At 32.9% G+C, this 24,157-nt stretch overlaps 1 protein-coding gene across 2 annotated transcripts in view; it reads right to left on the bottom strand.

Annotated features, from left to right (window-relative positions):
* Positions 1-24,157, bottom strand: part of DZIP3 (DAZ interacting zinc finger protein 3) — a 104,224-nt gene that overhangs the window by 38,518 nt on the left and 41,549 nt on the right. For both annotated transcript variants that reach the window (XM_011932741.1, XM_011932742.1), the window contains 11 exons: positions 22,144-22,263; positions 20,687-20,788; positions 18,920-19,012; positions 18,071-18,123; positions 13,104-13,180; positions 10,856-11,473; positions 9,009-9,041; positions 7,506-7,675; positions 6,662-6,706; positions 3,463-3,488; positions 379-544 (listed from right to left, as the gene is read on the bottom strand). In XM_011932741.1, the coding sequence (XP_011788131.1) occupies positions 379-544; positions 3,463-3,488; positions 6,662-6,706; positions 7,506-7,675; positions 9,009-9,041; positions 10,856-11,473; positions 13,104-13,180; positions 18,071-18,123; positions 18,920-19,012; positions 20,687-20,788; positions 22,144-22,263 (1,503 nt within the window). The remainder of the gene's footprint in view (positions 1-378; positions 545-3,462; positions 3,489-6,661; positions 6,707-7,505; positions 7,676-9,008; positions 9,042-10,855; positions 11,474-13,103; positions 13,181-18,070; positions 18,124-18,919; positions 19,013-20,686; positions 20,789-22,143; positions 22,264-24,157) is intronic.

The following is a 24,157-nucleotide window of genomic DNA, read 5'->3' as shown; positions in this document are numbered from 1 at the left end:
CAGCACACCAACATGGCACAAGTATACATATGTAACAAACCTGCATGTTATGCACATGTACCCTAGAACTTAAAGTATAATAAAAAAAATAAATAAACAAAAAAGAAATGCATTTGTAATTAACTTTGCCCTATATTTAAAGCCAGGAAATGGTTTGAGGGCTAAAGTGAAGTTTCCAGCTCCTACAGGTTCTTTGTTTTCTTATTCTATTTCCCTTCATATATTCCTCCTTACCTTTTATGTTTTTCTCTTTCTCCTCACAAACAGTATAAACCACTGGGGTTTTCAAAGGGTCTTGCTGTTTAAAGAGTCACAGGAAAAACTCTAGATAACAAATGAATCTAAAAGAAGGCAGGCACCCTCTCTAATCATGCTTACCTGCTCTATCATGTCCAGAATATGCAATTCATCCAGGCTATAGAACTTGTCTTCCATTGCAGAATCCTCTTGAACATCACTTGCATCATCTTTTATAGGTCTACTGACTGAGTGTGGATTTGCTTGTTCTTTCTTCAACTGCTCTTCCTTTTCTACCATATATGGGCTGTAGTGGTGACATAATCAATGTGAGCTTTTACAATTGTATAGTGATTTTCATCTAAGCTATTGCTTCCAAAGAGTATTATACTGGTTTCATAAGATGCTCAGCATTAGAAGGGTTCATGACCAAAGAAAGTTTGGATAGTGTTCATATTGAGTCTTTCTTTTGAAGATTCATAATTAGCATATTTAAAGTAGCACTCAATCAAGGTACCTATTTAATTCTGTTCATGCCACTGTTTTCAAGAACTATGACACTACAGAGTTCACTTTACAAATTATAACTAGTAACATCAGTTGCTTTAGAAAACGGTACTTTCAGAAATATTGGCAAGCACATCTGCTGTATTATTTTACCATCATAACATTCTTTGTTCCCCCTTAATTTTCTTGACAAGTAGGTTAGTTTAAGCAACTTCAGCGATTAGGTCCAATGTACGTTTAAATAGAGAGTTGAAAACAGCAATATAAAATAGACTGTAAAATGGAGGTTTCTTTTGTAACAGAACTTTTAACAAGAACTACAGTAATAACATGGATTTCAGTAACTACACTACTAACAGAGACCACTTTTAAAAAAATGAAAATACTATATATATATACAATGGCAATTAACCAATTTCTACACTTTTTTCCTAAAATTTAATTGCATGCTACTGTCCTTTCACTTGGCCTACTACTTAGTAGCTCTAAATTTCCATTCTAATCTCTTTGAATGACAACAAGAAATAGGAGTATTTTTACTTAGAGTGTGATATGACTCAATTTAACTAGTGAATAGAAACTCTAAGATACATTATTACTTTTTTAGAACACTTGAGATCTAGAAAACAATGAAATCTAATGCTTGTGGAATAATTCATAAAATACTATATAAGCAGTAATTAGGTATTACTGAGGTATTCTAGAGTGACCCAAACATTCTGAAAAGTTCGATGAAATCAATTGCTTGTGTAGACCACTGATTCTCAAACTCAATTACTTTTCTACGCTACCTGAAGAGCTTTTAAAAATTAAATGTTTCCAGGCACACCTACAACTGTAAAAATATAAATGAATTTGTGTTTTTGAAAAGTTCACTAAGATTATTCCTAAATTTTTTAAGGTACACTCAGGCATTGCTTAACAACAAGGATATTTTCTGAGAAATGTGTTGTTAAGCGCTTTTGTCGTAACATATCATAGAGTGTTATTGCACAAAACTAGATGGTATAGCCTACTACACATATTGCTCCGAGGCTACAAATCTGTTACAGCATATTACTGTACTGAATATGACAGGCAGTTGTAACAAGTATTTCTGTATTTAAACGTATCTAACATAGAAAAATTACAGTGAAAATACAATATAAAACATAAAATATTGTATACCTGTATAGGGCATTTACCATGAATGGAGCTTGTAGGACTGGATGGTGCTCTGGGTGAGTCAGTGAACGAGTGGTGAGTACTGTATACTACTGTAGACTTTATAGTAAACACCATAAACTTAGGCTACACTAAATTTATAAAAAGTAAAGTAATAGCACTACAATGTTATGATAGCTACACCACTACTAGGCAATAGGAATTTTTCAGCTTCATTATAATTTTATGGGACCAACATCATACCTGAGGTCTGTCCTTGATCAAAATGTTGTTATGCAGTACAAAACTATACAGTAACAGCATTGAGATAATATAGGAAAATGTTCATATTTCTAAGATGTAAACTGAAGAATGAAGGGGTGAAATTACAAGGATGTTTGGGATTGAAAACACTTCAGTAGAGAACAAAATGTCAAAGGAAGTATGAAACAAATGTGAAAAACATAGATAATTGTTGAATCAGAGTTATAGGTATATATGTTATTATATATCTACCATTCTCTTTACTTTTGTGTATATTTGAAAATTCTCATTTAAAGACAAAGCTTCCTAGATGATCTGATCATTATCCAGATTTGGATCCACTGTGTAAGCAAGATGAGCAAAGTGAGTGATGACATTGTTTTATCTTTATTAAGCTATATTTATGGCATTTAGACACAGTCTAAAAACAAAACAAAACTATTGCTCCAGTGGTTCAACTTGTTGCCAAAGAAAGTGAAAACCCATTTTAAATGATGAACTATTTTATATATCAAGTGGATCACATTAATTGAAAATATCAACAAGTGATAGCTTTAAAGTTAACAAAATATGTTCTTGCTGCTGTTTTAAAGATATCTTACTTTACGTCCTCAAAATTCTCCAAAGTCACTACTACTCAATTAACAAACTTTTTGGTAGGAATAATGATCCCTTCATTAGACTGTCTCCATCCCTTCCTTCATCTACTACACTGTTATTAATCATGCACAATACATGCAACATACAGTGATAATTTTGCCATTAAAATGTTTCCATTAAAGGTTCAAAATTCACGTGAATAACTGGATTAAAAAAATGCAGGTTAAGTCTTAAAAACAACAAAGCCAAACTTTTTGGTAAAAGGGGTGACTGGGACATAACAAAACTAGATGGTATAGCCTACTACACACCTAGGCTATATGGCATAACCTATTGCTCCTAGGCTACAAACCTAGGAGTGATGCATCCTTTAAAATAGGTCTTAGTTGAGATTTGGTCTAGACTACAATGTCTAGACTAAAATACAGTCTAACTACAATGTAGACTATATTTTAAAACGACTCAAGTAGCCTTACAGAAAAATGGTAGGAGGTTCTATTCTTCCAAAGCAAATGATAATTAAACATTAAGTGATCATTTAACTTTTTTGTTACTTCCTATAAAAAAGCAGCAACTTATTAATTATTAAGACAAGGAACTATCCTTCTTCTCTTAGAAAACTTCCCAAAGGAAGGAAGCCTGTGTCATATTAGGAAAGTATGCCTTAAAAATACTAAGAAAAACTTAAAAATTAAATAAACTAATACTTACACCTGGTCTTCTTTTGAGTCTTTATTCTGAAAAATAACCTAAGAATTAGTAATCTATATCAACTATATCAAAACAACATAATAGTAATATAATTACATTTAGGTCAGTGTTTCTCAAAAAATTTTTGATCATAACTAAAGAAATATATATCATGATGTCATATGCACTTACACATATACTTTTATACCTAAGTATAAAACTGAAATATAAGTTCCATGAAATAAAACTTATTCATATTGTATGTGATGAACTCTAGTATTTTTTATTCCTATTTATTTTATTTCCTTTTTTTAAAATGGCAGCTGTGATCTATCAAATTGGTCTTATAATCTACTGAGTCTTGAAACATGACTTCAAAATCACTGATTCAGATGAGAGGTGAGTATTGGAGATGTGTTTGTACCTATTGATATACCTTTGGACACAATGTATATAATTCCAATTTATTCCTACACTAACTACAAGGGTTCATGAAAACCTATATATAAGGAGAAATCAGACAGATACATTAAGAATCTCACAGAAAAAGAAGTGTTAAGATCACATTTGAAAAAAATCTTAAAGTCCTAAATTTCATGTTCATTAAAGTAAAACTATAAAGGCAACATACCAAATAAAGGTAGTATCGATGGCATTTAACACGCATTAAACTAAGAGTATTACGGTATTAATTTCTACCATCTCTTGCATACAAGAAACTTTAGGGTCTCCTTCTCTATAGATACAATGCTGTATGTACAAATTTGTTTAGCTTTCTTGTCTGTATACTCAGATTTTTGTGTTTCAGCATCTGTCCTTATGCTTAATGTCCAGTAATGTCCAGTACCAATTTGATTCTATGTTTTAGAATTATTGACCCCTGCCTTTGCTCTAGTGTACTTGAATACCTGAGTTGAAAAGACTTTTGATTGTTCACAATAAACACATCTAGCATAATGGATTATTTCTCAAATTCCCTTTTGGCTCTTCCCATGACAACTTTATGCATGAATGTATCAGCTTCGTATGGCTGATACATTCATTGGCATAAAGTGAGATTGGCCAAGGTCACCCAATTTGATGACCTGGATTTATTTCCTGTCATGTTTCCTTTTTCCCAACACTTCATCACAGGTCTTCTATTCTTTTGCCCAACTTAACCCTGAGTGGAGGATGTGAGGATCTTATTAACCCCCAAAAGAGTAATTTATAATTTGGATATATTAGAAGCCAAATACTAAATACTTAACTGAAGAAAGGGAACATATAGAGCAGCTACAAAGTTCCTATACATACTAGTTAGAAGTTATCTGTACTGCCCCTCTATTTGCTATACAAATTTTACTTTTGCTTCATATTCTTTCAGAGAGTCCCTGATAGGTATTTTTAGGATGTAAGTCAGACATATTATGTAATAAAATAAGTAAAAGAGGACACAGTTTCACTCATGGAGACTTTGTCAGCACTGTAGAACACAAGCAAATTTCTACATGCTAGAATTTTTCATGAGAACTTCTAGTTAGAGAGTTTAGTTGATTTTACTTTTTTTTTTTGTTTTTGAGATGGAGTCAGTCTCCCTCTGGTTGGCTTCACTTTTTATAACTGGTTGCTTTGCACTATAACTAGACAATTCTTTGTGCCTACAATATAGTAACTGATTATTTGAATAAGACTATTCCATATGAAGTAATAATATGCATACATTTTTAGCATTTCATAGGTCCTAGGACATTTTTGAGGTCCCACTTTAAAATTTAGGTAAAAGATATAAGATCTCTCTTTTAATGTCCACATTTTATCTTGATAAAATTATCTTATTTCAGAAAGTATTTCAACTTTACTTAATAATATAAATTGAAGAAAACCTTAGGATGTTAAAGAAACAAAAGTTCCTAGATATTTGCTGACATTTAATTTAAAAAATTAATATTACTAGTCACGAATTTTTGAGTGGTGTAATTATATTTATAATAACAAATATATTATTTCTAGTTGTGTTTGTTCCCTTTTTAATTTCAATTTGAAGTAGAAATGGGATTTTAACTAAAATTTGAGAACTTGAGCATTACCATATTTTAATTTTATGGCAGTAAAGGCAAGACACACTATATGCCCTTGCAACTTAGTTTGGTGGTTTGACAGCTGTGAATTTACTTGGACAGTTTTATGTAGTATTAGACCCATGACTTACCAATACTTTGGCAAAAATTAAAAATATCATCAAAATAACAAATTAGTTTGTTTTATCAGATAAGAACTGTCTAAAAGTAAGGAAAAATATCCATACTCATGTCTTTAAAAAATAAAATTTAACTTTCAAGTAAAATAAATGATAATAAATGATTGTTAAATATAACAATGATATTTTACTTATCAGATTCGCATATAAATTCTTTTTTAAATCCTGACTTCATTAGTATTTTACAAATTCATCTTCATTGTCTTAAGTTTCATTAATGATTACAATTCGTTTACACTTCCCAATGACTAACAACATGGGCTTACCAGATTGTGGTTGGGCAAATATCCTCATTCAATTTATAATATACAGAATATATCAAGATTTTAAAAATATTTTTCAGGCTAGAAAACAATGTTTTCTCACCACAAAGTTGCATAACATGGTGGTTATCTATATGCTTGATTACAAAAAGACATGTGGCTTTCCCTTATAGTTTTCCTAGCAATTAAGAGACTCACTGCTAAAACTGTGCTAGATACTGACTTGTATCTAGCAACTGACAAATATCAAAGCAGCAGCAATGCAAGAGGTTTGTATTTGTACCTTTTTGTGCACATTATTGCATTTTTGGCATAGTCTCAGACAAAAAAAAAAAATCAAGATTTCTTAAAAGTTTTGAAAGCTGCTTCTAAACATATCAATAAAGATATGACAAAGAGCTGTTCTTAAAACAATGAGTACTCATTTTAAAAATAAGTGGCATGTAGAAATTAATGAAATTTTCATATGACTAATTCAGTCTATATTTATATATGCAAATGTATAAATTACAATTTAGGGAAATATGAAATACAATTTCATACTTGAAAATCATTCAGGATATAACATATGCAGACTTCTCTATAATCATATATTCAGTAAGCTATTGAATCATTTGTGCTATATGTCTATTTGAACTAATTTAAGTTCTAACAATGAATTCATATATTTAATCAAGTGTTCATAATCAGTTATTATAATGCTATTATAATCTCTTACCTTTTTATTCTTAGTCTTTTTCTTTTTCCTTTGTTTACTCTTAACCTAGTAGATAAAAAATTATTTATTAAATATGTAATTCAAACTGTCCAATGGGTTATTTTGCAAAACATGTTTCCTCTAACCACTAAGATCTTTTGTTTTTAATATTATAGATATTTCTTTCTAGATTCTATGGAAACAATTATTTTTGTTTTCATCATTTTTATCTTAATCCTAGTCTTCTGTCCTTAAATAATCACTGATGAATAAAGGAACGACACATAATGTCAATAAGTAGGTTACTAATAAAAGTTCACAGATGCTCACTTACACACATGGATGTGAGTAACAAAGGAGGAAGGCACTTTTTAAAAAGCAACATATTCATGCCTATAAGATGAAAGATCTAAGAAGAATTTAGTGACTATATAATAACCATTACCACTTATTTGTAAAGAAATATGGAGATTCCATTCTGGATGATTTACATTCTACCTCTGTGCAAACGGTCTTGAAATATCCCACTTTTCTCTTCCTTTCTTTCCTCTCTATTTTAGACTATACTTTCTTCTACTTTCTAATACCTTCCCATATCCACCTCAATTGGGATTAAAAAAAAAAATTACAATCTAGCATAATGCTTGCCACGTAAGTATTTAAGAAACGATGGCAAAATAAATGGTTATGGCAGGAAAGATTATGGAAGGAAGTACTGAGGAAAGGACCATTCCAATTCAAGCTCTATATAAACACTACGAAAATATAAGCTAAAATTATCTGGGATGCTTTAAGTACAGCACATGCAACAAATTAAAGGCCCAGAATAAGTTCTTCTAACTCAAATATTAATGAGAGCTTATACTTCCTGGAGATCTTTAAGAGATTCTGTTGAAGATTCACTGGGTATTGAGGCCCCATCTTTATTAAGTTCTGCAAACTGTATTTCAGGGTTTGATTTCACATTTATATTGTACTCCATGAGAGGTGGACTTAGTTCTTCTTCCTCATTCTGTAACTCTTCTATTTCAATACCTAAACATTAAAGACAAAATTCTCAAAATCTAGATGAAAGCAATTTCAGCTTCTTATCAATAATAAAATGTTTGCCAAAAAAGCAACATTCACAAAACAGAAATAAAAGATATCTTACTCTTTTCAATTACTCGATGAAAATGTGTTCATTTATCAATTACCAAATAATATGTGCAAACACCAGCCTGCAACTAATCAGTATGAACCTGAGTGCTATGTTACCTACTGGAATCTTAGGTAGACTCTAGATATTAGATACTCTAGAACTTAAGTAGACTCTAAATACTAACATTTTGCATGTCCTGACCTTGATTCTATTAATACTTCAACTCATATTATTTTAGCACATATATCTGAAATATAAAGAATAAGAAGATAGAAGATCTATTTTTTCTGTTTTCTTTCTTTTTCATAAGAGGGGTGTGAGCCCCCTATTACGTGACCTTTTCTTTGAGACTTTGCTCCTTGATACTGGCCCAGAGACTCAGAATCAAAACTTGTGGACTTTGTCTGACTGGTCTCAGAGAGTCCAGCATTTTATCCCAAACAAATCTGTGGTGGTGTATTTTTAAGTATAATTTTAATTGAAGAATATTAATTGCACTTAAAAAAACAGCACAAAAATGGAAATAAAAAAATTACAACTTATCACCTGGCAAAAAAAGTATATAGCTATAAACAATAGACAGACTAAATGAAGTTATACACGCTAAACACCAAACAGAGAAAGCAGGAAGGTATTTTTGCCTGCTGAAGTTTCTGTGACTAAAACGTTAGAACATAATCTTTGGGAAAATCCTGGAGCACATGCACTAAGCAAAAGGCAGAATAAAGCTCATTCTTGATTCAGCAGACCAGTGGCGATTTGATCACATGATTTTCCAATTTCTTTTTTTTTGGAGACTGAGTCTTGCTCTGTCACCCAAGCTGGAGTGCAGTGGCATGATCTTGGCTCACTGCAACCTCTGCCTTCTGCGTTCAAGCGATTTTCCTGTCTCAGCCTCCTGAGTAGCTGGGACTACAGGCACCCGCCACCACACCTGGCTAGTTTTTGTATTTTTAGCAGAGATGGGGTTTCACCATGTTGGCCAGGATGGTCTCGATCTCCTGACCTTGTGATCCACCTGCCTCAGCCTCCCAAAGTACAGGGATTATGGGCGTGAGCCACTGTGCCTGGCCCAAGTTCTTCACAATTATAGTTTATCATTTAGTTTATCTGATCAAATAAAAATTCCATAGGTATCTCTTGTTAAAAAGTCATTTACACATTTTATTTTTAAATATATTTACTTAAAATACTTAAAATACACATTTTATTTTTAAATATACTTACGCTGACTGCCCGTTATTGACTGTAGAGCAATTCCTATAATACATAAAGAAAAATTTTAGATGTACAATCGCAACAAATGAATGTCTGGCTAGGATTAAGAAAAGGCAGAATATTTTTATATTGCACGAATTTATTCTATAAGTAACTGGAAAAATAACCAGCTTTGCTCGTCAATCCAGTTTAGACAAGACACAATCTTTATCACATAAAGGTTATAAACCCATGATTAGAGAAAAAAAAAAGTAAACAAAAATGTGGTATCACAGATAAAGCCTACAACACAAGCACTTTAAACCAAGCAACAAATACTTTTGTTTACAGTCTAAGGCCATGAAACAATAGTTAATTACACAGCAAACCTCCACTGAAAGTTGGGACCTTTCTAGCAATCTGATTTATCCAGATCAGCACTTGCTCTCCTTGCCCATTAATACTGAGCACTAAAATGTGTATCAGGCTGTGTTAAGCTCCAGAGATTGAATGGTGAAGAATAAAAGGACAATCTTCATGGAGATTTAGTGGGATGATGGATGTTAATCAAATTATCAGATATCCAAATAAAAAGCAACTATAATAGCTGAGGAAAGAAATATAAGATGGTAAGAAAGCCTCTAGTAAAGGGACTTGACCAATAAGCTCTTCTGACTGCTTGAGTAAGAACTGCTTAAAATACTTTGAATTGAATGGGTGCTCAAAACTCTTTCTCAAATACTCTATTCTCATGAATTATTTAAAATCCTAATAGAGTAAATGTATTTTTTAAAACCCTAATTTATAAGTTAAAAATTCTTGCCTGACTTTCTTATATACCAAACTCAGTGTCCTCTTCTTTCATTCTTAGATTATGCAAGAAAACAAAGGTATTCCAGAGCCTTAGTAAATACCAGGACTGAAATTGGGCACAGCAATTATCTCTGAAGAAAACCTGGACCAGTTCACTAGAAACTTGTGTAGTTGTGTTTATATAGCATCAATGTGGTCATCAGTTGTTCATTGGGCTGTAAATTACTTGGGACCAGGAAGTCATCCCGAATAGCACAGCAGGGTTTCAGAAATGTTGTCATGTCTTGAACTCTGCTTTCCAAAAGAATAGTTGAGAAGGTATCCTGAGATGTGGGAGAGGAGGTCTGAAGTCTTTTCCATATCAATAGACAAGTTGGGGAATGGCCAATACAAACACTTGCCTGAATGTTACCTGATTTTTAAAATTACCTACAGCCAATGAATAGCTGCTAAAATTGTAAACTAAAAAAGGTTCTGCTAGAAAGTAGAAGAAACATACATCCACACTGTCTAAACGAACATCTTTGAAACCACACAGTACCTATATGTCATGGTTTTAGACTTTACTAATTTTGGAGAATAAAACTCCACTTAATGTGATAAAACTCTACTTAAAAGTCTTCAACGATTTCTGTCTGAAAAATGCGAACTCCTCAATGTGACAAAAAAATCCTCTTGAATGTACCTTATGAACTCTCCCCTAATCTCAATAAAGCCAACCTTTTTTAGTTGCCTGCAGTATATTTTTATGTTTCTATACGTTTATTTTTGTTTCCCTCTGAAACATCCTTCTCAATCTTTTTCACCTGGCTAACTTCTGCACACCATTAATAGTTCTTTAACTATCACACTCTCCAGAAAGCTTTTTGGACTCCTTCAGCCTAGGATTTCCCATGGTATTCTGGAAACATCTCTAGCACTATAATTTCTATTACCCTCCTGATGAGTCCATTTTCCCAAAACCATGAACTCACTGAATCTCTTGCCCTTTGCACTGTGCCTGGCACAGAGTAGACATTCAATCAACGGAAGTTTATTGGCTGAAGTAAATAATCACTTAGTACCTTGTTGATAGCAGGATAACATCCTCTGTATGATTTCTGGTACTGGTATGCCTAGGTAGATGGATAGCTGATGGTAATCAAGGGAGATATTCTCAATGGGATTCTCCTTCACTTTGTCAATATCCTCTTGCTTCATCCCAAGGCGCAGAAGAATATCTGAAACCTTTTTCCAAATTGAACTGAACTGTGACTCAGTGAGACCATTCATCAAAATCTCACTAAGGAGGATATCCCTGTATTTGCACAGTCGCAGGATGTCTGCGGATTTAGAGATGTCAGAAGATGGCGGTTCCATATTCCATCCTTTTTTGGGTGCAGGGAACACATTCAAATGTTTTATAAGAGCTAATAGGAGGCATAAGTCAAACTGTTTGGATTGTGGTAACTCCTTGTTTGGAGGATAAAGCAGATGCCATGATCCACCCAAAGGATGATTGGTCCAAAGATGGTTATAGTAGGATTCCAGCACATTCTTGTGTATAAGAAGCTCTTTTTTCAAAAGAGGGGGTGGCATAGCCTCATCAAATATTTGTCGAACAATGTCAGTACCAGAAATAATAATTATATGAAGCAGATGATAGAAATAATTATAATCAAGCTTGAAGATAGGCATTTCATCTGAAAATAAATTTTGGGAAGTCAAGACATTCTACATTAATTCTCTTTTTCTATTTTGTCTCTCACATTATATCCTAAGCTCCTGCAGGATAAAAACTATTCCAAAAGAATGAAGGATAGTACAGGGCTTTGCCACAGCCAGTGCTCAATTAGCATGCTGCTTTCTCTCTGTCAAAACATCTAAAAAAAACATGTTCCCAAGCAAAAGTAATAACAAAGACTAATCACCACAGAAGTCTTTCAATCATCCAAGGTTTTGTTCAAGTAAATGATCTTTGGCAACAAAATGACATCACAGTATTAGGTCTTTAAAAACTCTAAAATTTGCCAAGAATGCTAATTGTCAATGTTTAACTATACTTTACATAAACAATTATACTTTATCCTAATCAGCACTGTCCAACAGAATATCGTGTGATAAAATGTTTTATATTTGCACTAATACTCATTGAGCACTGGAAATGCTGCTTGGGTGACTAAGGAACTGAATTTTCAATTTAATTTTAATTAATTTAAATTTAAGCAGGCACATACAGCTAGGGACTACTATACCAGATAGGTCAGATCTATATCAAGAAATGCCAAAAGATCCAGCTCCTTGCTACTCAAAGGGTAGCCCAGAGACCAGCAGCATCAAGCATCCACCTGAGAGCCTGTTAGAAAAGCACAGTCTCAGGCACCACTCCAGACCTACTGAATTGAAATCTGCCTTTTAACAAAATTGCCAGATATATATCAAATATATGTATAATGTTTGAGAAATTCTGATTTAATAAACCTCATCTTCTCACTCCCTCAAAAAAAGAGAGGTAGGTATTTCATCAATAACATGGAATAAGGCATGAAACTGAACTATTTGGTATTTTCCTGTTTTAATAGTGCTTTCAAAGGAGAAAAGTGGGCTGAGGTGAATTAGAAAGTACTAATAATTTGGTATACGATGGCATTTGGTGTTATATGGATATCAAAATATATGTTTCTTACAAAATGCAGCTTTATTTTATCCTTCAAGATTCTATGTTTCAAGAGATTTATTAAATTAACATTTTTGCTTGAAATACTCGATATACACTGTGGAGGCAAAGTTAAAAAGCTAATGACACAGGGAGCTTTCTTTGGGTTACCAAATACAAAGTTGGCTGGACTGCCACCAAATTATTCTTCCATGGGCCCACGGTCCCTTAATTAAGGTCTCCAGGTTCTGGGTAGGGCATTTTCTAGCACACTCCTAAAAAGCTGGCAGCTAAGTTTAGAGTACTTGGCCTCAAACTCAAAATGTTCATTCCTTTCATGTAAGGGTACTCTAATGCTTGCTCTATTAAGAAGGAATGCAACAAGGGAAGGAAGGGTTGGTAGAAAACCTCTGCTGGAACACAATCCCGTGGTATAGTCACAGTTATGCACCAGACCTAGCAAGCCTCTCTATAGGATGCCAAGGTAATGTGAGATCCATACATCTGCTGATCTTCCTGTCTGTGATTTCCAGCCTACACCAAGTGCTGGTATAACCCCAAGCTCAGTGAATGACAAACACAGTAAAGACGTGGTTGTTAATGGCATGAAAGTTGACAGAGAAGTCAAAAATTTTAACATACTTTTCAACAGAAGGCATATAAAAATAAAATAATACCTTTTGTATTAAATTTTAAACTGATCTTCGGTCTTATATCAGTATCAGTTATTTTCAGAGATATCAACTTTTTATAACTGCAAATGGAAAAAAATTAAGTTATAGTGGAAATAAAATAATGTGAAAGTCAGTCAAGATTTCTAGTATGAGCATGGCTAAGTAACTATTTTCATCTTCTACTCCTAGAAATAATTCAAGAAGGAGAAAAAATAATGAACAAATAGAGCTCACCAACAATGAAAACCCTACACTGTCACTTTCATTGGAATTATCAAGTAAGCAGTATTGCCAGATTTCATACTAAAACTATCATATTACAAATTTCCTTGCAAAAAGGATGTGTGGTAGCAGAAAAAAAGGAAAGAAAGCTTTGCATTGTAAGACAAAAAAAAAAAAAACAAAACAAAAACCAAGCAAGCAAACAGAAAAATGGCAAACCTAGAAGTCCTCCCTGGACCTCTCTTCACCATATAATATTTTTGGCAATAACTATTCCAAGAAAACCCAACTCATTTAACACCTACTGATTAAAAACAATAAAGATGCTAGTAGAACATCAATACAAATAATTAGAAAAATAAAAAATAAAGTAGCAAAATGTATTAACTAGAATAAGCATTAGGTAAATGCTGCCATTAAACAGATGGCTTGGCTTTGAAATGAACCACGGAAAACAAAACAAAAAAATACTGGACAACAACGTTACAATGTAAGCTTAATGAGGAAAGGGATTTTGGTGGTGGTTGTTTGTTATTGTTAACTGATTTTTATCTCCAGTACCACTGCAACACTGTTAGTTGCACATTACATTGAAAAAATGTAAAACTCTGACAATATGAAGTCATTGGCAAAGATACTGAGTAAAAGGTATTTCCCATACTGTTGGTGGGGAGTGTACATTTGTAAAACCACGCTGGAAAACAATTTGGCAAAAGCTAGTAAAGTTACAGATATATACAGGTGGCCTAGCAATTCTACTTTTAGGTATATATTCTGGAAAATTTTCTGCTCATAATGACCTAGCGACATGTACAAGAGTGTTCACTGCAAAACTATTGTTAGAGCCAGGACCTAGAAATAAACATCTGTTAATGGCAGAATGGTTAAATTAGTGAAGCAATAAAAATGAAAACTCTAAAACTATAATAGTAAGAATGGAATCACACTAAACATGATTTTAAAATGCATAAAATGAATGTTTCCACAATAATGTTCAAAACAGAAAAAATTAAACTACACTTACAAGTAACATTATGTAATTTATAAAGTAAGCAGAAGTAAAACATATTAAAACAATAGCACAAAAGAGGGAAGAAATGAAAATCTATTATTGTAAGGTGTATCTTACACTGTACATGCTGTGGTATAATACTATTTTAAAATAAACTTTGGTAAGTTAAAAATATGTATTGTAAGTCCTCAAGCAACCACTAAAAAAGGGTAAAACTAATAAACCAAACCAGAAAATAAACAATAAAGACAGATAGGGAAAACTGAAAACAACAAGGCAGACAGTAGATTTCCAACCATATAAATTAGTAAAGAAAATACAAATGGAATAAAAAAAAATTTAAAGGCAGAGATTGTCATATTGTATATATAAAACAAGAAAGATCTATGCCACCTATATACATAGGTTGAAGTAAATGGATGCAAAAGGATATACCATGCAAACACTAATCAAAAGAAAGCTGCAGTAGCTATATTAATAACAGACAAAAAACACTTAAGGCAAGAATACTATCAGGGTTAAAAAGAGATATTAAAGCTGGGCACAGTGGCTCATGCCTGTAATCCCAGCACTTTGGGAGGCCGAAGCAGGTGGATCATGAGGTCAGGAGACGGAGACCATCCTAGTCATCCTAGTAGAGATGGTGAAACCCCATCTCTACCAAAAATAACAAAAACTAGCTGGGCATGGCGGCGTGCGCCTGTAGTCTCAGCTATTCAGGAGGCTGAGGCAGGAGAATCGCTTGAACCTGGGAGGCGGAGGTTGCAGTGAGCTGACAGCACGCCACAGATTTCCAACCTGGGTGACAGGGCGAGACTCCATCCCACACACACACACACACACACACAAAAAGATGTTAAATAAGAATAAAGGGGTCAAATTGTCAAGAAAAAAAGGTAACAATCCTAGATGTGTGTGTAGCATTTAATAAGAGTTTCTAGATATACAATTAGACAGTAGACAAAAAAAATGAATCGTATACTTCAACATTCCCTGAGTAACTGGTGGAAAAAGTAAATAATCAAAAATGATATAGAATGATGAAACAGAGCTGTAAACTAATTTTATCTAATGTATAGACTATTTCATTCAAGATCAGAAAACAGATTCTTTACAAATGCAAGTGGAACATTCACCAAGATACACAGTAATATGATCATAAAATAAATTACTGCAAGAGAATTAAACTAAAAGTCAATATCTGGAAAGACAGCTGAAATATTACCAAACATTTGGCAATTTAACAAATCCGAAAGAGCCTATGGTTAAAACATACACACACACACAAAACTAGAAAATATTTAAAATACAATGAAAATAGTAATAATAAACTTCTACACATCAAAATATATGGGACACAGTTAAAGCAATGCTTAATGTAAAATCAGTTTATAAAGACAAAGGTCTCGAATCAATGATCAAAGCTTTCACCTTAAAAAAACAAAGCAAATTAAACCCAAAGCAAACAAAAGAAATGAAATTACAAAGAGCATCAATGAAATTTAAAACAAAAACATTACAGAAAAATCAGTAAAATTAAAAGCTGATTCTTTGAAAAGATCAACAAAATTGATAAACTTCTATCCAGAATGATCAAGAAAAAAAAAAAAAAAACACAAAAAGACACAAATTGCTAACATTAGGAATGAGAAAGGTGATATCACTACAGAGAAAAGGTCTCTTTGGCTGAAGAAACCAGAAAACTGAAATGGAAACATGACTCCTAAGCGAATGGGGGAATCCTAGAAGGGGAAGTAATCAGAAAAGAGATCCCCAAATTCTTTCCCACAATTCTCTGACCGAACACTGAACCACATGTGTGGAACAGACTAAAAGCAGCTCAACTAAGGCCAAAAGATCTGGACTCAGACTGGATCCGAAAGTGTTCAAAGTTCACATCTAGCCAAATTAGTGGCCTGTCAAAATGAAAGTAACATTACCCATTGGGGAATAATGGAATCCAGAATCTCTACTTTGTATTTATTGTGGCCTAGCTATGTGCCAGATATTATGCTATGTGCCAGGAACATACCAGAAAACAAGATAAAGTCCTTGCCCTGGTGGAGGTTACATTCAAATGGAGAAGAAAGTGTAATAAACGTTAGTAAATGTTTTGATAGAAATAGAGGAAATACGTTATAGAACATCTACTGTAATCTAAGTACGGCTTTTCGAAAGTATTAACTAGGCAAAGCAGAGTATTCCAAGCAAAGCTTGGAGGTCAAACAGTAAACTAGATACACTTCAATGCAATAACTTGGGAAGTTTCTTGAGATGGCACACTGAAGAAACCAAAAGCAGCTCCGTATAGTTGGTACATGTATGGTTAAGAGTAAAGTGACAAGAGATGGCATGAATGAGTTCAGCTGTGTACAAGGTTAAGTGAAGAGCTAAGTTAAAGAATCTGAACTTAATTTTAAGAGCAATGAGAAGCTTCTGAAAGATCTTCATGCACAGAAGTGATATATTCCAATTTTTATGTTAGAAAAGTCCTATTGATGGTTATGAAAACCACAGACTGGAAAAAGGAAAGGCTAAAGACAGACAGTTTTAAGAAGCTGTTTGAGAATTTCAAATGAGAAATAATGATAACCTTATTTAGTTTAGTGAAGTGGTAGAGATAGGGCAGAAATAGGAAGAAATTTATATTTTAAAAACTAAATTGGCCGGGTGCAGTGGCTCACGCCTGTAATCCCAGCACTTTGGGAGGTCAAGGCAGGTGTATCACGAGGTCAGGAGATTGAGACCATCCTGGCTAACACAGTGAAACCCCGTCTCTACTAAAAATACAAAAAAAATTAGCTGGGCGTGATGACGGGCACCTGTAGTCCCAGCTACAAGGGAGGCTGAGGCAGAATGGCATGAACCCGGGAGGCAGAGCTTGCAGTGAGCCGAGATCGAGCCACTGCACTCCAGCCTGGGCAACAGAGTGAGACTCTGTCTCAAAAAAAAAAAAAAAAACTGAATTGACAGGACTTTTAAAAAAGTTACAAAGTAGTGTTAGAAAGAAAGATCATGAGTCCAGTTTTGGCCATGCTGAATTATAAACATTTTTGAAAAATAAAAATAGAGATATTTAGTATGCAGGTAAGTATACAGGTCAAGCTTTTAGGAGAGAGATCTGTGCTAGGTATAAAGATTTGGGCTTCATTAACTAATAAGGGAAAACTGATGCTTTAGATGTCAATGCAATGTCCCTACTAGATTGAAAAATGGCATTTACACATTAAACAGAAGAAAAAGAGAATCAATGGATTAGGAGAACATTTGTATTGAAATTTCTAACTTCAGTAGCAACACTCTGTAATATATTAATTCTGGGCTTATCAAATATATTACTCTGCAATACAGTTTTCTCATCTAAGAAATAGGAAGATTCTAATTGTAAGACAAGCTTAGTGGTTTGGATAAGTTTTGAAATATAGAAAAGTCTGTATTTCATAACAAACTAACTTTAAGAAAAATATCTTAGTTCAAAGAAAAGGATTATTTTTACACTTAATGGGAAAGTATTCACATAATTTCTCCATCTCCACTTTAGAACGTAAAATGTCTACAATAAATGGTGATAGAGAGGGAAACAAATGGCAATTAAATACGATTTTTTTCACAAACCTTAATACTACCTTAAAATTTAATGCAGCTCCATTAGATGACAGAAACACAGAAGAATTAAGCAACCAAAAAATATATGCATATTCCAAAAAAATAACAGAATATTTTATTTTAAGCTTACCTTGCTCCTAAATTTTCAATGGTTACATATTCATCCTTTCTCACAACTTCAAACTGCAAGTAATGGGGAAAAAATAGCCCTAAAGTAGTTCAATTTTCAAAATTTGTAATGTTATTTCTTAGCTTAACATTTGAAACATACAATGAGAGTTAAGTCACAGTGAATATAAAACAAACAAAACATAAATAACAAGGTAAGTAATAAATAATCCTGATGAAAAAAACAAACTAGAGTTGACCTTAAAAAAGCAGTTCTACTTTACATCACTATAGGATTTAAATGCCAAACCTGAAATACAAAAATAGCATATTTTAAAATAAAGAAATAAGATACATTTCTAGTCATAATTTGGTCTATTTAGTTATAAACTAAAAATTCAACAAGATAGTTCATTAATTAAACCATAAAATGGGTATCATCTGAGTGCATTTTATGTAACAGGTACTATATGTGATGTTCTATAGATACTTTCATAGGGGGTTATTTACAGACTAAAAGAGGTTCAGAAAGTCTAAAATTATTTTTAACCTTAGGTTAGAAAGTCAAAGGATTAGATACATTATCCTTAGTTCACAATACTTTCCTTATTGGTATACTTATGGCATATTTTGTCTTTGTTTCTCTTTTTGTGTCTTTCTCTTTATTCTTAAATTTTTACTGTTCTTAAAGACCACTTAAATACTACTTTGCATAAATCACAGCAATAAAAAGGTCCAACAGCTCAGTCACCATCAAAGGCAACATGGCTGGAATCCAATTATGATGATCCCAGGTCTGTTTCAACTTAAAAATATTTTTCCAAGGAAGGAAAGCAAGGAAAAAAAAAAAAGGACAAAACAAGATACTCACCAAAATTTTAACAATTCCAGGTACATCACACTGCAGCATCCTTACCATGTCACCTGTACATCCTTCCTTCAAGCATTTTTTCCCACTAAAACTCTAAAGTTATTAATAGAAAAAAATAAAAATAGAAAAAATCACTGATATGCAAATCTGATTATATTTAAATAAATGTAGTTAGAAGCAAATGTTGCTAGACAGTAAACTGGAAGATGGGAATATTTGACAGGTAGCTGTTAAAAGATGGTCCATTTCATAAATCAATGGATATCCTATTTAAAATGTATGATTTCACTCTACTTCAAAATCTTCAAGTAGCTGTATCACAGACTAAGATGCATTTGCTGCTCCAGAGAAAGCAACTTCAAGTAAAATGTACTCATTAAGTATGCGTAAAGAGGATTACTGAATTTCTATCAGATACATGAGGATTCTAAGGAAAAGGAAAGAATAAAAATGTTACATCCTTTCTTTAGTTCTGGCCTGCTATTTCTTTTGGCTAAGTTACTCATTTTTCTTTTACTTCTCTTTCTAAAATTCAGTAATATTAACTGCCCCAACAATCAAGGAAATTGTAAAGTATATACCACTTAAAAATAAATAAGTAAATCTTTATACAATTGTTTTTACAGTTCACAACGTGAGTTCATCTGTTTTATCTGTTAATTCTTACAAAAACCCTATGAAATAGGTTTATCTTATTCTTAATTTACAGCTTAAAAAAATTAGTATTTGAGCAATTAAGTTACCAGTCTAATATAATAAAACTAGTAAGTGGCTCAGTCTGGACTTGAACCCAGATCTCCCAACTCCATATTCAATGCATTTTCTACTACACCACAATTACTTTAAATGAGTTTTCTGTTGTTTATAGAATGTAAACACTATAGAACCAAACATTATAGACCCAACTTACGGTCATCAGCTCACTAAGGAGTAATTAATTCAGAGCTGGGCTTTGTATTTCCACTTTAATATTAGTTGCAAAAAACTCTATTGTATGTTATATATTATAATAGTTAATAATTATAACAATTATATATTATAGTTATAATTATAACTTATAAAATTATAGTTATATAATTATATAGTTATACAGTTATATATAATTATAACATATAATTATAGTTATAATTATAACTTATAAAATTATAGTTATATAATTATATAGTTATACAGTTATATATAATTATAACATATAATTATAGTTATAATTATAACTATTACATATAATATATAACTATAATGTTATATAATTACATATTATCTATAACTATATATATGTAACCATTATAACTAAATATAAATATTAAAGATTCCAAATATATTTTTGAAGACTATGAAATCTGTCCTTGTTCATCACCTCTAAAATGGAAATCCTTAAAATTGTATAATTATCCTTTCTGTGTGTTTACTAAGAAATTCTATTCTATGATCCTATGTGCATATATGCAACAATATTTCTATTCTTAAGAGTATACATTTCTAAAAGGAAGGGAACAAATAGATAGAAACCACTAAGCAAATCAACTGGTAGCGTATCATCTACAAAGAGCTGTTCAATAAATGATGATAATGAATGAAAAGTGGTAGGGAGATAAGCATCAGAGAGAATTGGGAAAGAACAAAGAAGGAAGTAAAAGAAAAAGAAAAAAAGAAGGAAGTAAAAAGAAGGAGGGAAGTTATGAACAGGAAGAAACGATGGGGGAGAGAACAAAAGAGGAAAGGGTAGAGGAAGAAATGCTGTTGTAGTTTTAAGAATGAATATAATACCTGATCATTTTCACCTGGATACTTTAAATTCTTGAACTTTTTCCAGCAAATTTTATGGAAATAAACACAGCAACTTTTACTGCACATTAACTGAAAAAATCCCTGCAAAAAAATAAAAGTAAGTTATCAGTAAGGACATGGCGATTCTTATACAGATAAAAAAAATTATATTAAGTCACTTTAAAAATTATTCTATAATTAAATTTTACATGGCATTCAAAATTTATCAACAGAAATCAGAGATCACCAAATTACAAGTCACTAAAGACAGGAAAATTAGGATGGTAAAAAATGGTCAATAACTTGAAAAGTTAATATATTTTCCATATTCTACGTACAACACAGTATCAGAAACCCAGTGAGTGATGTCTATAGAGGAACATGTTTATCTCCATTTTTACATGTCTCTTTTCCTCCATCCCCAGCTCCATACCATTACTGCCTGAATCCCCTCTGTTACCAATCATGAGAACTCAGATTTGCTGCCTTGCTGACAGCTCCTGAGCTACTGGTTTTTCTGAGCATGTAGATTGCCTGTCCTTCCCACTGTACCCTGCCTGGAAACTACAGCCTTACTTTTTAAAATGTTTACTTTGATGACAAAAATTAAATTGTGTGCCCAGGTATTTCTGCTGTTACATGCTGTTGTTCATTTGATTAGAACCCTAAAGCATTCTTGAGAAACCTTAGGACCATATCGCCATGTCACCTAAACCAATACTGAACAAGCTTGACCCTGAGCACTGCATCTCACCAGGCTCACTTTTCAACTTCTATTGAGTAGATCCTGGTCTTCTCCTTCTCCCGAACTATTGGACTGGCTGTACACATCATGCCTCGCAATTAAGATTTCAGTTATTTTTTTACAAGTATTGTCTGATTTGCACATTGTCTCATTCTATCTTGTGATTTCACAAAGTCTTATTCTGATAGATCCAGAGAGATAGATCTATCAGAAGTATTCTGATAGATGCAGAGAGATAGATCTATCAGAAGTATTCTGATAGATCCAGAGAGACAAATCAAGGCTGGTTACTTTTCCCCCTGCCAAGGCCCATAGAAGAGAAAATGATCACTTATTTAGTAGCATCATTCCTGAGGAGTGACAACCTTTCCCCTTAGTAAAATGCTACCATTCTTAACCTCTAACAATTCTAACTATAAAGTAAAGCATTTTTTAGATCATTTTTACTGTATGATTGACTGCAGGAATAATACTTATAACTTCAGATGCACGTGAATGTTACAAAACCTTAGCAAAACCAATTTATTCTTTTATTGACTCACAGAATAATTCCTGATCACTCTGAATCTAAGTTCTCAGAGACAGTCAAATAACTTTTCAGCTGCTCTAACTAAATGCTCTTTTAAAATATTTTATACATAATTTTTATAATTTTATATATATAATTTTTCAATTGCTTTTTAAAAATACTGTTAATTGACAATTACAGTACCTTGTAACTGGTGTTCTTCAAAATGTCAGCTTCACAAGATCGTTCACAATCTAGGTAACTACAAATTGTCTGCTTCATTATATTACTTTCAGTTGTCTTGATAAAATTATTAAGAAGATACTAGATTTAAAAAAAAAAGAATTGTGAATTATTAATAATAAAGTAAGACTACCCATGTTTTACCTTGGTTATATGTCCATATCATACCCCTTTTTGAAGTGCTTGTTTATATGTATTTTTTTAATAGTAATAAAACATTTCCCTAATTCAAAGTAAACAACATATAGGAAGGTCCTAAATTAGAAGTACTGGATTTCTTAATAAATGATAAAATCATGGAGAATGGAGAGAAGTGTATGTTTGAAGCCATACTTCTCTTTATCACCTAACTCATAGCATAACACCTGGCATGTTCCTATCAAGAATTATTTGCTCTAATATGTACACACAGAGAGCTAATAAATCACTGGTGTACAAGAGAATCTTGGCTGGAACCAATCCCTAGGTCACTACACTGGCAGTGGAACCACTGTGGTAGTGCAATATGCCATTCCTGCTATAATGGGCAAAAGTACAGTAGAGAAATATGTTTTCAATGTCTTCGGTTACAAATCAGAATATAATTTCTCATTTTAAAATGCTGATTAAATGGCCGGAAGTGGTGGCTCATGCCTGTAATCGTGGTGCTTTGGGAGGTCAATGCAGGAAGTCTGCTTGAGACCAGGAGCTCAAAGCTGCAGCGAGCTATGGAAGCAACATTTCACTGCAGTCTGGGTGACAGAATGAGACCCTCTCTCTAAAAAATAAAATAGAATAAAACACATAACAAATAAACGAAGTGCTGATTAAATACAGGTGAATCATGTTATCAGGTCTAAGTTAAATGATTAGATAAGGTCCTTCATACTTATCCTTTAGAGGGATAGGGTTACAAAATTTCAAATAGTATTACTGGTAACATATTGAAGGTATATACGATAAATAAGCCTCTAGAAATTATTTCACAAATATTAGCTCAATGCAGGATAAAGTTGAGAAAATTTCCCAGAGAGTAGAAAAAAATATTTTGAGAAATAAGAAAATTAGAGACTCAGTCTAGTCCGCAAGGCATCTGAATAATAAGTATTTCACAAAGAAAAAGAGAAAGTTAAGAAAATATTATCAAATATATAAAACAAGAAAATGTCCCAGAAGCAAAAAACACAAGTTCAGAACACTGGGGATACAGAAAATATCCTTAACAATTCCCAGAAAGAAGAAAATAAAACAGGTCAAATACAAAAGTTTAAAAATCAGAATGAAATCAAGTTTCTTAAAAGTAATATTAGAAGTTAAAAGATAACAGAAAAATGCTTTTAAAAAATTAGAGGCCAAGGTGGGAGGATCACCTGAGCCCAGGAGTTTGAGACCAGCCTGGGCAACATATTGAGACTGTCTTTACTAAAAAAAAAAAAAAAAGAATTAAAAAAAAATTAGCCAAGTGTGGTGGCATGTGCCTGTAGTCCCAGCTACTTGGGAGGCTGAAGGAAAAGAATTGCTTGAGCACAAGAGGTTGAGGCTGTAGAGAACTACGATCATGCCACTGCACTCCACCCTGGGTGACAGAGCAAGAACCTGTTTCCGAAAAGAAAAATTATTCTACCCTCAAGCAAGATATGAATAGAGCATACAAAGGATAAATTATTTTGATACTTGAAAGGTCTCAAAAAATTTACCTCTCATGCAAGCCCTCTTTTACAGGAAGCTGCTAGAGGCTAGAGGAGTTGCACCACCAAAACAAGGAAGCAACCCTAGGAAGGAAAACTTGAGTTCTGAGAAACAGAGGATTCCACATAGAAGAAAGGTGAAGAAAATTCCCAGGAATGAGAGTGAAGGGAAACCCTGAGGCCAGCTTAATAAAAACGTGTAACTACCAGTAGGATAGGAGAGAGAGAGAGAGAGAGAGAGAAAGAGAGGAGAGAGAGAGAGAGAGAGAGAGAGAGAGAGAGAGAGAGAGAGAGAGAGAGAGAGAGAG

This window comes from Colobus angolensis, unplaced genomic scaffold (genome assembly GCF_000951035.1).
Source record: "Colobus angolensis palliatus isolate OR3802 unplaced genomic scaffold, Cang.pa_1.0 Scaffold98, whole genome shotgun sequence".
Taxonomy (NCBI): Eukaryota; Metazoa; Chordata; class Mammalia; order Primates; family Cercopithecidae; genus Colobus; species Colobus angolensis.
This window is presented reverse-complemented; position numbering and strand designations above follow the sequence as displayed.